Source organism: Pteropus vampyrus, unplaced genomic scaffold (genome assembly GCF_000151845.1).
Source record: "Pteropus vampyrus isolate Shadow unplaced genomic scaffold, Pvam_2.0 Scaffold201, whole genome shotgun sequence".
In the NCBI taxonomy this organism is placed as follows: domain Eukaryota; kingdom Metazoa; phylum Chordata; class Mammalia; order Chiroptera; family Pteropodidae; genus Pteropus; species Pteropus vampyrus.
This window is the reverse complement of record NW_011888982.1, coordinates 2,052,196-2,070,183: the sequence shown is the minus strand read 5'-3', so window position 1 is coordinate 2,070,183 and position 17,988 is coordinate 2,052,196. Positions and strand designations below refer to the sequence as shown.

Sequence of the window (17,988 nt, the reverse complement as noted above, 5' to 3'; positions counted from 1 at the left end):
CTTTTTTTTTTTTTTTAAGGCAAGGCAACATTTGGTTGACCTTACAGATTGCAAGGGCCTTGTCATTTTACAATCCTTTCCTTTTTTTTATTTTTTACACCTACAGCACCTGGTCTTCCTAAGTGGTCTCCCATCCAAGTACTAACCAGGCTTGACCCTGCTTAGCTTCTGAGATCAGACTATATCTCACTCTTAAAAAAGATATTAACTCTAAATGGATCAAAGATCTATGAGAGAAATTAGTGGAAAGTCTAGGAAAAACCATAGTTAAAATTTCTGTTGTGAATTAGGCAAAAATGTCTTAAATATAATGATTTATTAAAATATTCTTAAAATAAAAGATTTCATAAAAATAATCCATTAAAATATGATAAATTGGACTTCATCAAAATTAAGAACCTCTACTTTTGGACAACATATTTCAACAGACACTTCTGAAAAGAAAATATACAGATGAAAAATAAGCATACAAAAAAGATGCTCAATATTGTTTAAAAACTAACCATATTAGGGACTGTTTATACCACTGGTGTGAACATCAAATAGCAAAACTTTTTGGAAAATAGTTTTGCAGTTTCTTAAAAATGTTAATGCACACCTTCATATTATCCCACTAATCCACGACTAGGATTTTACTCACAAAAAAATAAAAGTATATGTCGTAAATATTTATAGTAGCATTATCTGTGATATACCAAAATTTATAATAAAATAAATATACATTAGTATGTGAATGGATGTACAAATAGTAGTATAGTCATCAATGAAATACTACTCAGATTTTATTAAGTAAGGAATGTACCCTGCTCTCCTAATACATTGACGTAATACTATGCAGGTGAATTTTTCCTACTATGCATACATATATAAATGTTGAATTCTAAACTAATTCTATTTCCTGAAAAATATTCATTATCTGATGAAAAGTAGTAAGGGAAAAATCTATTAACTCAACTCTTGTTTTCAGTTTTTAAAATGCCAAGAAGAATTCATTATGATTTTAAAATTGAGCTGGTAAGAGATTTGAAATATATTCAGTATTATAATAACACCACAAGGCTAATAAGTAAAAAATATGAATACTAATGCTTACCTATGTTTATTATACATAAGTATGTGTTAGAATATTAAACAGCTATTATTATTTACACTCTATATATAATTTTTAAAAATTTTTATTTACTTCACTAAGTATTGTTCAAAACCTAGATAAATCCAGAGGTGGCAAGGAATGTTACAAGTCACTAAAAAGAATATGTAGGAAGTATTAAATGTAGTTACCATCATAAATAAAGAACAGCTGTTGTAGTACCCATCTGCAGGGCTGCCCTGTCCAGAGAAAGAGTGGAGATAGTGGAGTGCTACTGTGTGCTCACATGTGGCTCTCCCTCCTAGAAAGAGTGAGCAGAGGACAAAATGCTGTGGTGCCCACATGCGGGACTGATCGGTCCAGAGAAATTGCAAAAATATTGGGGCACTGCTGCATACACAAGTGGGGCTGCCCAGCCAGAGGTAAGTATGAAATTGAAGGGACTTTGCAGTGTCCACATGCCGGGCTGCCCTGTGTGGGCCAAATGGGGTGCAGCTGTTATTGTACCTATACAAGAGCATTTACCCTCACCTAAAGAGTTCAGAACTACCAAAGTACAGCTGTGCATAAATGTGCAGGGCTGTCCCAATCAGAGAAAGAGTAGAGCTAGTAGGGCATTGAGACTCAGTCGTACAGAGTGGCCCACCCAGTCCCTGCTCTGAGGGTAGATAGTTTAAGCAACATGGCAAAGGCAGGGCTGCCTACAGAGTAAGAGGAGCATGGCTGAGAGCACAAGGAGGTGTACTGCCCAGAAAGGGAGCAGAACTAACAAAGTACTGAGGTGTGCACATGCAGGCCTGCCCCAAAGGGAGGAGAAGAGCTGATGGGGGCTTGAGACACAAGCTCATGAAGCAACCTCACCCAGACTCAACTTGATTACAGATGGTTAAAGCAACAGGACATACCAAGAGCACATGGAACAGCTCTGTTTGCATTAGAAAACCCTAGCCAGATTACAAGGGCAAGAAAACAAGCATACACCAGGCTACCCCACACAAATCCCACCCCTTCAGACCAGGTGATGCACAGGCATTGCACGCACCTGTCCCAACTACGATCTTGCCAAAACAATTCAGTACACGGTATACTCAGAAACCCCTCTTTCAAAAATTGGAAGAGATAGCTGTTCTATCCAACTCATAGGAACAAACACAGAAAGTCAAATGAAATGGGGAGACAAAAGTATATGCCTCAAATGAAAAAACAAGGAAAAATTAAAAAAAAAATCCCAATGAGACAAAGAAAAGTATTTTGCTTACTAAAGAATTTAAAGAAACTGTCATAAGGATGCTCAACAAACTTGAGAATACGATAGAGGAACTTAGTGAACACATCAATAACAATATACAAAATGTAAAAAAGAACCAATCAGAGATGAATAATAGCTGAAATAAAAAATATATTAGAAGGAATCAACAGTAGACTAGTTAATACAGAAAAATTAATTAGCAAAATGGAGGATAGAACCATGGAAATCACCCAATTAGAACAGCAAAACCAAAAAAACATTTTTCAAAAATGAGGATAGTATAGGAGATCTCTGGGATTACATCAAACGCCCTAACATTCATATTAAAGGGGTTTCAAAAGGAGAAGAGAGAGAGAGAAAGGGGCAGAAAGAATATTTGAAGAAGTAATATCTGAAAACTTTCCTAATCTAGGGAAGAAAACAGACATCCAGGCCAAAGAAGTACAGAGAGTTCCAAACAAGATGAACCCAAAGAGACCCACACCGAAACATATTCTAATGAAAGTGACAAATGTCAAGGATAAAGAGTCAATTGCAAAAGCAGCAAGAATGGATAAACAAGTCACATATAAGGCAAAGCCCATAAGGCTATCAGTTGATCTCTCTGAAGCAACTTTACAGGCCAGAAGGGAGTGGCAGAAGATATTTAAAGTGCTTAAAGAAAGAAATCTACAACCTAGAATACATTATCTAGCAAGGTTATTATTTAGAATTGAAGGTGAGATAAAGAGTTTCCCAGACAAGCAAAACCTACAGGAGTTCACCACCATTAAGCTGACTTTACAGGAAATGTTAATAGATCTTTTTTTATGCAGAGGAGGCCATAACCAGAAATAAGAAAATACAAGAAAGGGGGAAAAAGAATTCACTGGTAAATGCAAATGTACAATAATCACAGTGAATCAATCACTTATAAAAGTACAGGAATGTTAAAAGACAATAGTAAAGAAAATAACTATAACTACAATAAATAATCAGAAGATTCATAAAACAAGAAGATATAAATAAGATATCAAAAACATAAAAAGGAGAGGAAGAGTAAAAATGTGTTTTTACAATGTTATTGAACTTAAATAACTATCAGCTTAAAATAGATATCTATGGATATAAATGGGTATATATGGACCTAATGATAACCATAAACTAAAACCATACAAAAAATACAGAAATAATTAAGAGAAATAAATCTAATCAAACCACTAAGCAACAAATTAAATAGAAAAGATCAAGAGAAGAAACAGAACAAAAACAACCAAAAACAATTAACAAAATGGCAATCAGCACATTTTGTCATCAATAATAACCCTAAATGTAAATAAACTGAATGCACCAATCAAAAGACACATGGTCCCGGAATGGATAAAAATACATGAACCATCAATACACTGCTTACAAGAGACTCATTTCAGCTCAAAAGACACACATAGACTGAAATCAAAAGAATGGAGGAAGTTATCCCATGCAAATAGAAATTAAAAGACAGCTGGGGTACAATACTTACATCAGACAAAATAGACTTAAAAACAAAGAATATAAAAAAACACAAAAAAAGACACTTCCTAATTTTAAAAGGATTAATCCAAGAAGAGGGTATAACAATTATAAATATTCACCCAACATAGGCGCACCCAAGTACATAAAGAAAATGTTAATGGACGTAAAGGCAAAAATTACTGGTAATTCTATTATAGCTGGGGACTTTAATACTCTACTTACTTCAATGGATAGATGATCCAGACAAAAAAAAAAAAAAAAAAAAACCTTAAGAAAACGATGGCCTTAAATGTTATATTAGACCAATTTGACTTGATAAATATTTATAGAGCATTTCATCCAAAAATTGCAGGTTATACATTTTTCTCAAGTGCACATGGAATATTTTTCAAGGTAGATTGCACACTTGCCAGAAAACAAACCTCAATAAATTTAAAGAGGTTGAAATTATATCAAGCATCTTTTCTGACCATAATGACATGAAACTAGAAATCAACTACAGAAAAAAAAAATGAAAACACACACACACACACACACACACACACACACACACACACACACACAAATATGTGGATATTAAACAACGAGCTTCTAAACAACCAATGGATCAAAAGGAAATTAAATAGGAAATCAAAACTACCTTGAGACAAATGAAATATAACCACAATCCTACAAATTCTATGGGATGACACAAAAGCACTTATAAAAATAAAATTTATAGCTATATAGACTCACCACAAGGAGCAAAATATCCCAAATAAATAATCTAAATTTACACTTAAAGAAACTAGAAAAAGAACAAACAAAACCTGAAGTAAGCAGAAAAGAGGAAATAATAAAGATGAGACCAAAAATAAATAAAATACAAAATAGAAAAACAGTAGAAAAGATAATGAAATCAAGAGCTGTTTCTTTGAGAGGACAGATAAAGTTGACTAGCTTCTAGCAAGACTCATCAAGCACACCAGAAAGAGAGAGAGAACACAAATAAAAAAATCAGAAATGAAAGAGTAGAGATTACAACAAAACCGTAGAAATACAAAGGATCATTAAAAAATGCTTGAACAATAATATGTCAACGAATTCAACAATCTAGAAGAAATAGATAAATTTTTAGAAACACACAACCTTTCAAAACTAAACCAGAAACAGATTATTATTAGCAATGAAATAATAATTATTAGCAATGAAATTGAAGTAGTAATCAAAACACTTCCGATAAACAAAAGCCCAGGAACAGATGGCTTCACAGGTAATTCTTCTAAATATTTAATGAATTAGTACCTATCCTTTTCAAACTATTCCAAAAAAACTGAAGAAGAAGGAATTCTTTCAAATTCATTCCATGAGGCCAGCATTACCATAATTATCCTGATACCAAAACCAGACAAAGACACTACAAAAAAAAAAAAAAAAAAAAAAGAGAATTACAGGCCTATAGGCCTGATGAATGTAGATGCCAAAATTTTCAACAAAATACTATCAAACCAAATTTAACAGTACATTGAATGGATTATACATTACAACCGAGTGAGATTTATACCAGGGATGCAAGGGTGGTTTGACATCACAAAACAATTAATGTGATTCTATACATCAACAAAACTAAGGATAAAAATTATATGATCTCAATAGATACAGAAAAAGCATTTGACAAAATTTAATATCTATTTATGATAAAAACTTTCAACAAATTATTGAAGGAACTTACTTCAACTTGATAAATGCTATGTATGACAAGTCCACAGCTAACATCATACTCAATGTGAAAAGCTGAGAGCTTTTCCTCGAAGATCAAGAACAAGACAAGAATGCTCACTGTCACCATTCTTATTCAACATAGTACTGGAAGTCTTAGCCACTGCAATCAGACAAAAAGTATAAATAAAAAGCATCCAAATAGGAAAGAAGTAAAACTGTCACTACTTGTAGATGCCATGTTACTATATATAGAAAACTCTAAATTACTCACCAAAAAATGATATAATTAGTAAGATAATTCAGTAAAGTAGCAGGATACAAAGTTAAAATACAGAAATTTGTCACATTCCTATAAACTAATAATAAACAATCAGAAGAAAAAATAAAGAAAGAAATCCCATTTACAATTGCATCAAAAATAAAATACCTAGAAATAAACTTAACAAAGTGGGTGAAAAACCTATACTCTGAATACTATAAGATATTGAAGAAAGAAATTGAAGAGGACACAAATAAATGGAAGGATATACTCTGTGCTCATGGTTTGCAAGGATTAATATTGTTAAAATGACTACACTACCCAAAGCAATTTACAGATTCAATGCAATTTCTATCAAAATACCAAAGTCATTCTTCTCAGAACTAAAACAAATAACTAAAATTTATATGAAACCACATAAGACCCTGAATAGCCAATTCAACCTTGAGAAAAAAAAAAAACAAAGTTGGAGATATTATGCTCCCTGATCTCAAACTATGCTACAAAGCTATATCAATCAAAACCATATGGTACTGGCACAAAAACACACATAAAACAGTGTAACAGAATAGAGAAACACAGAAATAAATCCTTGCTTATATGTTTAACTAATTTATGACAAAGGAGGTAAAATATACACTGGAGTGACAACAGTCTCTTCAACAACTGGTGTTGAGAAAACTGAACAGATACATGCAAAAAGAAAAAATGAAACTGGACCACTCTCTTACACCATATACAAAAATAAACTCAAAATGGATTAAAGACTTAAATGTAAAGTCTAAAACCATAGAACTCCTAGAAGAAAACATAGAAAGTAGACTATTTAGCATCAATATCTTTTTGGCTTCATCCGCTCAAGCAAGGGAAACAACAGCAAAAATAAACAAATATGGCTACATTAAACTAAAATCTTCTGCACAGAGAAGGAAACCTTCAACAAAACAAAAAGACAACCCATTGAATATGAGAATATATCTACAAATGATATCTGATAAGGGGTTTATATTTGAATTATAATAAGAAACTCATACAAATCAATAACAAAAATAATCTAATCAAATAATGAGCAGAGGAAATGAAAAGATATTTCTCTAAAGAAGACATACAGATGGCCAACAGACATTAAAAAATGCTCAACATCACTAATCATCAGGGAAACGTAAATCAAACCACAATGTGATACCACCTCATACCAGTCAGAATGGCTATTACCAAAAAGTCAACAAATAACGTGTTGGTGAGGATGTGGAGAAAAGTGAACTCTTGTGCACTGTTGGTGAGACTGTAAACTGCAGCCACAATGGAAAATAATATGAAGATTCCTCAAAAAACTAGAAATGAACATAGCGTTTGACCCAGCAATTCCACTTCTGTGTAAGTAAAAACACTGATTCAAAAAGATACGTGCATCTTTCTGTTCATTGCAGCATTATTTATAATAGCCAAGATATGGAAGATATGGAAGATATGGAAGTAATGTAGGTGTTCATCAATAGATAAATGAATAAAGGTATGTGCATATATATATATATAATATATATATATACACATATATATATACACATACCACATCTTCTTTAAGATATATATAAAGATACTATATATATGTATATATATACATATATATAATAAAATATGATTATTTTATTATATCAAGATTTTATTTTTTATTGCTGCACAATATTTTATTACATATATGTGTGTATATATATATAATAGAATATTGTGCAGGAATAAAAAATAAATAAAATCTTGCCATTTGCAACAACATGGGCAGACCAAGAGGGTTTTATGCTAAGTGAAGTCAGGCAGAGAATGAAATATCATATGGTTTCACGTATATGTAGAATTTGAAAACAAAACAAAACAAAATAAAACAAAAACAGACTCATAGAAATAGATACCAAAAGGTTTGTTATCAGAAGTTAGGGAGTGAAGTGAGGAAAAAGGGTAGAGAAAATATAGTCAATAATATTGTGATAAGTGCATAGTGAGAAGATTATTAGAATTAATTTATATCGTAAGATATGAAAATGTTGAATCACTATATTGTACACCTAAAACTAATATAACCAATATAAGTCTGTATACTAACAATACTTAACAAAATAAATTTTAAAAAGTAAAGTTATTACATTTGTATAAAAAAAGAATAGCTGTGAGGTTATCAAGATCATGAAACATTCACAATAATATGTTACACTATTAATTCTTCACATGTTGATATTAGAAAGGGCAAGGGAGTGTGATAACACAAATATTAGAGTCATTTTTCAAGGATATTTATCATTTATGTTTTTGGCAAGAATTCCCCAAATGAGTAGATCTACATTTTTATATATTTGACATAAAACAAACATGACTACTGATAGACACTACAACCTTTCCCCATGGCTGATGCTGCTTTCTATTTGAATAATTTCTTGTTAATAAACGTTTTCTTCTACTGAAACCCTATGAAATAGTTAAACATTTTTCCAAGATGTCACCTCTGCACCACCAGCATCAGAATCACTTGGAATGGTATGAGAGCTGCAAAAGGAATTTCCCAGGTATCAACACAGAACTCTGATCTTAGCATTGTAAACAAGGGTCTTAAATACAACCAAAGCTTGTTGAGGAATGCGACAAGACACATACATCTCGTCTACCTCAGCATCTATGTAAAATATCAAGTTGGCTCAGGCAAGAGGACCTAAATTTAGGAGGCAGGGGTTGCCCAAGTCTGGAAATACATAGTTCAGAGAATTGAAGACACACTGAGTTCTCCAAAGCTGTTCTCACTAATATTTCTATAACATATAGCTTGTGGGCAGGTCAAGTCTAGTGGCATAATCAATGATGTAATTTATACAAGAAAATACATTTTATATTCTAAAGAACAAGTTTAAAACTTTAATACATTGATGATAATAATGGCATAAATTAAGAACTTTACATGTGTTATCATTTAATCCACAAAAATGAACTTATAAGAAAGTTCCACTTATGTAAACAGATGAAGGAACTGAGGTATAGATTAAAAAGTAACCTAGTTTTTATAAGCTGAAAGCTATTTTTAAATTTTTTACCATTGAAATTAATTTGTGATTGGTGTACCACTTATAAATAGATAACTTAGATATTTAAATTTTGATCAGTAGTTTCAAACTGAGGTTGATGTCAAAAGTAAGAAGTTTGTGCCTTGCCACTGCAGTTCCACTATCACACAAACCTGATATATGAACGATGTGCATGAGTCAAAACACTGAGCTTTCATTTACTTTTCTTTCTCAAATTAATGTTGTCATTATGTTTATAATAGTAATACAAAAGTTGATTTTAGCATAATGAAGTTATCAGAGGAATCATTTCTTTTCTATAATTTATTATTTTATTATATCAAAAATTATTAGTCTTATAAGTCAACTAAATTCTTTGCTTGGTTAATCAGGCATTATTTTCATTCTATTAATTTAGATTTATTTGAAAAGTCAGCAAAATTTGAAAAAGTCAGAAAATCCCATTTAACTTTTAGATCAATTAAGTTTTCCCGAATGTTGATACAGTAAAAATCTCATGTAAATAGGTCTCCAAGTTCTTTAATATTGTATTTAAATAAATATAATTATTTGTAAAAAGAAAGTTTTTATTTAATTTACTTAGATAAATGATTTTTAAACTGCTTTTAATACGACTAAACAGATATATTAAATAATGTGAAAGAAATCTGATAAACTATGTATTTTTCTGAAGATGTCAAATGATAGTACCAATTATTTTCACATAAAAATAAATTGCAATCAAGATTATCTCTTATAATAAATAAAATGAAAGAAATATGTAATTTGACTTTCCAAGTATTTCTCCATCTTACCTGCTGATTTACAGGAAAGTTTCTGTTGATTTTTTTAATCTGCAATGATAAATAAATGATAAAAGTGAGAACAACGAAAAGAAGGTGACACAAGATTCCCCAAATTTTATGACAATCTATTTTTATATTGACATACTAAAATCATTTCATATTAAATTATAAAAAGTTTTAAAATAATTTTTGCTATCAAAATTAGCCCATAGTTCATATGAAAACATTTTTTTAATAAATGCTATGATACAATTTCAAGAGAAGGAACCAGTCGTCTGAAGCATTAAGTCATATGTAAAAAGAAGGTATTGTTGATTTTGTGAAGATTTTCATTAAATTTTTTCATTTGTTTATAAGAAACCAAAACATTGTGTTTCCATACATGTTAAATATCTACCTACTGAGAAAAAAGAGTAACGTCTGTGCTTTTTTACTTTAAAATCATAATTTTAAATTATAAAATCATAAATTTCAATTTGCTTTTATACTAGGAAACAGAGGAAATGAAATATTCAAACACTAAAGGATAAAATATATGTGTCAAAATAAATTAAGTTAAATAAATTATAACATTTACTTTAAGACAATTCAATGAGTGACATTTTATAAGATTTTGAAATAAATCTTCAGAGAAAGAATTTCCTCTGTTGTAAGTTATATAAAATACTTTAAAACCCCAATGAGAATACATATGAGATTTAGATAAATAATCTTACACTACACAAAGTCTTTGTTCAACAGAATTTTTACTAATTAAAACCAATTATGATTTTTCATTGGTTTTCTAGAGAAAAAAATGCTAATTTTGCATGGTATAATCTTATATCAGACTATTTTCATTTATAAATTGTTTTATTGAATTATTTTATTTTTTCTTTTTAAGTTTTATTTCCTTTGTCTTACTAAGAAATGTGAAATCATAGGAAATTTAATGAACGTTATGGACAAAGTTGAAGAATCTCAAATGGCTCATCTATGAGTTCGGACTTCCTGGCAAACTATTTCTCTTTTAAAATATAAAATAAAAAAAAATGAGAAAATTTATGTAATTTCATCAGGGTCATGTACAAAAACCATGTCTGGTGAAGAATCACCTAAGGAAATCTCTAAAACTATTGGTGCTTTCAACTAAAATGAAGATAGTTTGGAGATGTAGACAGAAAGAGCAGATCCCCAAAGATCTTTTATCAATCAGTCAAAAGCCTGTATTGAATACTTTGTGGAATTATGCATCTTGGTAGGCATTATTAATCGTTATAAAAATTTCATTATGTAAACTTGTAAAAATAGTTTCAGGACCCTTGTCTTCAAGTGCATGCTATCTGGCTTTGTAGCTTTTGATTCTTCAATCTGAAAAAAAAAAAATGTCTGAATAATTTGTTTTGGAAAGCTGACAATCATCTGTACAGATAAGCATTGCAAGATGGAAAGTAGTGGTTGAGAGTAAAGTACATGTGGATCACCGAAATCTTGTTCTATTAACTCATCTTCAGTAGTGTTTTTGGAATTGATATGCTTTATCTCGTAGTGGTCCAGTTTATTTCCCCATTACAGTATTTACTAGATCATCAGTTTTATTTATCTATGTAAAGCTGTCATATTGTATTTGTTGTTGTTGTTTTTGTTATAGCTTTCCTTAGTATATCCTACTCATATTGTAATGAGGACAAAAAAAGGGATTTCTCTGCCTGCATATGTCTAAGCCTAAGAAGAGATACATACAGGTTTTGCAGCAAAGAAAGTAAGGTTTATTAGAGTCGCAAGTCCTGGAAACATTGTTGGGCTATGGCTCAAAGGCCTGGCTTCCAGGGTGTCTTGGGAGTAAAGATTATACGGGGTAAAATCAGTAGTCATGGAAACTAAGGGAGCTGGGATCATGGGTGCTACTGATTGGATGACTGGAGAGGGCTGAGGTAATTGATCATTGAGTCTTGTTCTGGAATCATCCGCCAGCCATGGAGCCATCCAGTCTGATCCTTTGGTCAGTGGGGTTGTTCTGCCTCAATGTACCTGGAGCTGTAACCCATCTAAAGCCAAGATGTTAGCCTTAGTCTAAAGTCCAGCTGAAACCTATTGTCCTCGTGATTATAAGACCTGATGCAGGTTAATCTTATGTCATAAGGCTTAATAATTAAAAGAGCAGGCATACAGAGGGTATGGGATGGGAGGTGAGGGATACAAGTGAATTTTAATGCTGTTATCCAGGCAAAACCAGCTTGAATTACAGAGAGTAAAAGAACAATATAAAAGAAATGATATTTGTATGCAGTTACACTATCATAGATCAACTTAGTAACATATATACCTTACCATCTTTGTCCTTTAAATAAATGTTATCAGATACTATTAATTCTATGAAAAATAAAATATATTGTATATTTCCTACCTCTCCACAAAAAATTACCAACAAGAATATAGGAGCAACATAGATAACAACACTTAGAATATAAGGGTAGGTAAAGAAAGAATATATTAATGATTAGAGAGTTAGAATGATGAAGTATTTAGTGAGATATTTAAACAACTAGAATAAATTTTTTTAAAATGTTATGTTAAAAAAAAAAAACTAACCATGCTTGAAAAATCAAGAAATTATTTAAAATTAGTTTTTAGAAATTATTTCTAGATTGTTTTCAGAACATGCAACAAATACAATAAAAAAATAAAACAGAATAAAACCTTAATGATATTGTCTGTTATTGAAGGATTAATATTCTTTAAATTATAAATGCTAAAAAATTGTGTTCTCTTTTTTAAAACTATACCATCATAAACTTTCAACTTTATTTTCTTCTTTATGAAATCTCCATGCCATGTTTTTAACAATTTATCTTACCTCAGGAATCGGAATAAAAATATCCAAATAGAATGAATTAATACTTAAGAACTGCTACCTATAGTATTAATAAATTTGTTTGGCAATGGCATCATTTTTTAAAAGTTATTTCTGCTAAAATATATATCTTTTAATTATGTTTTATATACAAATTTATTTATACTTATTTATAATTTAATGAAATAAAAAGTTAAATAACCTAAGTACTAAGCATAAAGAAATAGAAGATTAGTAATCACAGTGTGAGGCCTGGTGCTATGGCACAATAAAATATCTCATCTAATATAAGAAAGAGGCAGGAGTACTACACAATTTGACAAAATATTAAACCAGGTTGTATTCAGAGCTACCTGCTGCTAGACAGGGGAACCTGGCTGATCAGCATAAGGCTAGACCACAGGGGTACTTACAGGAAGATTCCTGCTGAGATTACTAACAACCACTTTTCCATGTCTTTAATGCTTCAAACCCACACCTTGAAAGGAAAATATATAAACCCAATTTCTCAAACACTAGGGGTCTCATTCTCTGGCTTTGAGAGGAAACCATGCTTCTCTGTGGAGCATTATGCCTTCTCTAATAAACTTTCCTTTGTCTCTAACTCTGGCTCACACTTGAATTCTTTCTTGCACAGAGTCAAGAGCCACTCTCAGTGTAGGATTTAAGTCTTCATTCTGGGGGATTTGCCCTGTCTTGCATCACACCCAGTGCCTTTTGCAAGTAAATTAATTCAGGTTTTTGTTGTGGAGTTATAGTACAAAAATAACTTAAGATTTTGGACTTGTATATACACCCAAATCCACTTTAAATATAATTTCAATCTCTTCTACAGAAAGTAGAGTACAACAATATAAAATATTCCATTTTTGTTCAATAGTAACATTTTAAAATAAGACAAATATAAAGAAAAATTTGAAAAGCTCACATTTCAAAAATGTTAAGAGCTAATTCAAACTTTCAAACAGCATTTTATACACAAAGAGCAGAAACTGAGTGGAAAGTGCACTGCTGTTAAGATTTATATGCAAAGATTGAATACTTTTCCTCCCATCTTCTAAGTTCTTCTACCTGGGCTAATAATCAAATTAACAAAGACAGATTCACAGGAGAAAATCAAATGCTTTTGTTAGGTAATTAGTCAGAAATGAGTGACAGGGGAACAAAGAAATAGAGACTCTGCCTACAGATTGCCCAAAGAACACCCTATTGGTAGTTAGAGAATCCCTCCTATAACTCCAGAGATAAAGGACTAAAGGACACAGGGGGCCATAACCTATAGCTGGTTTAACCCAACCACAGATACTTGCACAAAGGGTACTAACCTAACCTGCTCACACCTCAGCCTCATATACTATCATTATACCATGACTATGCCCAGAAGTTCTAATTATAACAGACTGAATTCTAGGTAAGCACACATGCACTAGGCAGAGTTTTATAGCAGCCAAGATTCAATTAAAATGACCTCATGTGCCAATCATCTAGGAATGCCTTTGTAACCACCCATGACAGCCTCAATATAATGCAGACCTTTCCACTTATGCCTTGTTACAGCTCTCTTCACTGAAAAGCCACTCCTCCCTTGGGGTACTCTATTATTTCTTTTATCTTTTTACTTTCCAAGTAAGAATTTCACAGGGCTGTAGTCTTCCTTAGTATAGCCCGTCTCCTTCTAAAATATACTTTTTCTGAATCTTGCTGACTTGTAATTCTTTGCTGTGTTGCTGGAGAAGAGCTGAGAAACCCTCACCTCATGCTACTGGGGTGACACCGGAGTTCATATTGCTCCCCAAAGAGTAAAATTTTAATACATGTATATGGGGAATTCATATAAGCATGAAAATTGCAAAGAGAGTGAAGTAACATTGGGTACATAAGACATTTTTTGGACAAAAGAGAAAGGGAGGACAGGTATTAGATTTCAGAAGTGAGAATGGGCAATTTATAGGTACTTGAGGAAGAGCAGAACTTACACAGGGAAATTCTTTTTGGGCAACTTAGAAGCAATAGAAAAAGGGATATCTAGCTAACAGGTGCCTACCTTATGTCCTCTTATTTACCAAACTTAATTCAAATTAGGCTAAGGCAGCACTCAAAGAGTTCCTTCCTGAAGCAGGTTTCTCTGTCTGAATATCTTGGGCAGGAAAGAGAAGAGTCAAAAGTTCATTCTGAGTCTTGTTTCTTAACAAACAGCTTAATATCAATATCTAAAAAGCAGCTTCAGATTGGCAAAAGTATGGTTTCCTTCAAGCATATACTAAAATGTTTATAGTGTTAAGTGATAATATGTCCAAAACGTTACAAATGCTTATGGTGTATTATTTATGGATTGATAAAAAAATAATGCTTATAAAATGTTCCCATTTAAATACAGGTTAAGCAATTATTTAAAAATTATATATTTTTATATATAGATTGTAGATTATGTATAATGAAACACATACATTTAGATTAATATCTGTGTATGACCCAAAATTTATTTTTGTATGTTAACTACACACATTGACATATGTATGTCTACAACGAAGGTTTTGACAGTTATAAAAAATGTTAATTTTATTTTGGGTTTGTGAATTATAGCATTTTTTTTTCTTTTGTGGCTCTATATGTTCTCATTATTTTAAAACAATATCATTTGGATAATTAAAATATATATATAAATTATTACAAGCCTTGTTTTCTTAAAAGAGCTGCCTCGATATATAAAACTTTGAAAATCTAAAATGCCATCAAAACAAACCCCAGAATAGTAGTGTTTTTAAGGAAAAAGCATTTTACTTTTTTCCTCTCTTCATGGAGTTCTAAGTCATTTATGACATTTTAAAGGCTTGTGACAACCTTGAGCCACAGTAATCTGTGTATAGGCGTGTATGCACACATGTATTTATTATATATTTGATAAATTAAGAAGTAAGGAGACATTTATTCATTTCTAAAACGCTTTAAATGATCTACCAAGTATGAATTATGGTATTAAGTGCTGGAACATGGAAATGAAAACACCCCATGCAGAAACAATAACATGATGCTAGCCTACAGAGTCCAAATGGTCCAAAATGGCTGCAGTATGGAACAAATATAAGTTCAATGTAAGAGCTACAATGGAGATAGATAATGGCATTGTCAAGTTCTGCAGTCAGAGACCTGGGTTTGAATTCCAGCTGTAACTGTTTATGAATATCCTCAGGCAGGTTATTAATTACCCTTTTGTATTATTCTCTTTCTTTTTAAAATGTTGATAATAATATTAACTGCATATATTTGTTGGGAAATTAAATGGAAAAACAAATGTCATGAAGTAGAGCTCAATAAGTGGCAATCATTATTAACATAAAAGAAATTTGGATTTCATTTGAAGACAGTAAGGGTTTTTTAAGAATGCAGAACAGAGATGTCTTTCTCCACTATAATTCGTAAATGTCTTTCTTTTTTCTTGTCAATTCTAGATGAGGATTTGCATACTCCTACATTAAGCGTTAAGCGGGTGACAAGCACATGCAAATCAATCTGAGTGCAGATCCTATGGCAGAATGGAGATTACAGTCTATTAGCCTCCATAATCTCAATCACTTGCAAGTGCACCCACAGTTAAATGGATACAAAATCGATTTAAGCTTTCTCAAATGTGAAAGTGGTGGAATATCCTACTGTTCTTTGGAAACAGTATGCCTCCTTTTACATTTTACAATTTTAAGAAACCTAAATTATAAATGAATTCTCTATGTAGAAAACACCAAAGATCATTTGTTTTGAAAATTACTTATTTTGTAATAATAACATAATACTGTCAATAAAATAGCTTAATAAGATAAAAATATTTAAAACATTAATGACAAAATAAATTTATTTTTAAAGCTTTATGTCATATGATTGAGATTGTGTTTAATTTACTACATGTAGTAAAACAGTAAACTATAAATATTTAAATAGTAAAATGCATTTATAAAACAAAGTTTTAAAAATTGTCTACTTTTGGCAACAATGTTAATTCTAAATAATGGAAATCCTAAACACTGCATTGTTTTTAGACTAGTCTTCAAATAAGAAAAAAATTAAAATATGTCCAAAAAACATTTTTTATGTTTTAAACTTCTTAGAAACCAATGCTAATAGTATGTTATCAGAACCATTAATGTGTTGTGAGAAGCTGAAAATTAATGTTATCTATAATATAAAGTCAATATCTGAACTTAAAGAATTATAACGATGAAAGGACATAATTTCAGTCTACATCACACCAGTTGCTTATGGAGCATGATTACTTAAGCTATTAGTCTTAAGGCTGTAAAGGAAACAGAACATGATATACACTAGGATTGCCTAACACATCATTCTACAAGAAAAGCAAGTGACAATAAACTATTGCTAAGTAAAATGCATTCAGAAAAAGTAAATCCATATTAAGGCTTATAGTCAAAAACAGAAAGATAAACCCATAAATTATATATTCATGTCCGCTTAATTTCTTGGAAGATACTTCTTGAAAGCCTCGGAAGCAGACACTGTCTTTTTTCCAAGGGCCCAGTTACATTGCAGACACGTAAAGCTTTGCAATTGCATACTTATGACCCTGAGCCTATGCCTGCTATTATGAAACCCCTTCTTCACAATTATTGGTTCCAGGCTGAGGTGGCTGAGAATAATTCTGTTCTCTGGGGATATACATACAGACATAAACAGTCTGTGGATACAGCATCCACCCAAACATGTGGATATCAACACAATTAGAGGACAGCTGTATTTGAAGACGGATCTCATCATGTTAGAGTTACACAGCTAAAGTAGCTTCCAGGTCATAAAAGAGTTTTTTCTTCTTCCATATTCATGCTAATGACATTATTGTTCTACTAACAAAGTAAACTTGACACTCATATTTCATGCCAGACTGCATTTAAAGTACACCCTAGAGGGCCACAGTTGTTCAGTCTCCTTGAATAAAAAAGGATCATCTGTTTTCTTCTAGGGAGCAAATGAGTTAAATAGGTACTGTTGCTAAAAACACAATGCCTTAACCTTGGAGACTATGTGTCTGTTGTACCTGTAGTTTATTATTTAATTCAATATTAATGCCTTCTGAAGTTTTATATCACCTCTTTGAAGATGAATTCTGTCTTCTTGTTCTTTAGTATTTCCTGTTTCCTCAGGGCCTACAAAGCCTTTTGTAACATAGTAAATGCTCAAATGTTGAAGGTTATTTCATATATTTTTTACTGCAATGGGTTGATTTACTAAAGTATGAGTCTGTCCCTTATAACAGAAACAATCCATGACTTCCTACATTACATATAATTTTTAAATTATATGTTGCCAAAACACACTAAATATTTTAACATAGCGTTGATTTAAGCTGAGAACGTAGGATAATCAATGTCCACTTGGAAGTATGAAAGGATGCAATTTACATTGTGCGATTTTTCAGGAACACCTCACACCTTAATAAAAAAATAGAAAGTATATGCTTGAGTCCATAATAAGGAAATGATAGAAATAAAGAAAAGAAAGGAGGAAG

The 17,988-nt window shown here is 31.5% G+C and overlaps 1 protein-coding gene across 1 annotated transcript in view; it reads right to left on the bottom strand.

The window, feature by feature from the left end:
* The window catches only part of SNTG1 (syntrophin gamma 1), a 280,357-nt gene that overhangs the window by 126,816 nt on the left and 135,553 nt on the right, over positions 1-17,988 (bottom strand). The window contains exon 11 of the mRNA XM_011372125.1: positions 9,653-9,691. Within this exon, the coding sequence (XP_011370427.1) occupies positions 9,653-9,691 (39 nt within the window). The remainder of the gene's footprint in view (positions 1-9,652; positions 9,692-17,988) is intronic.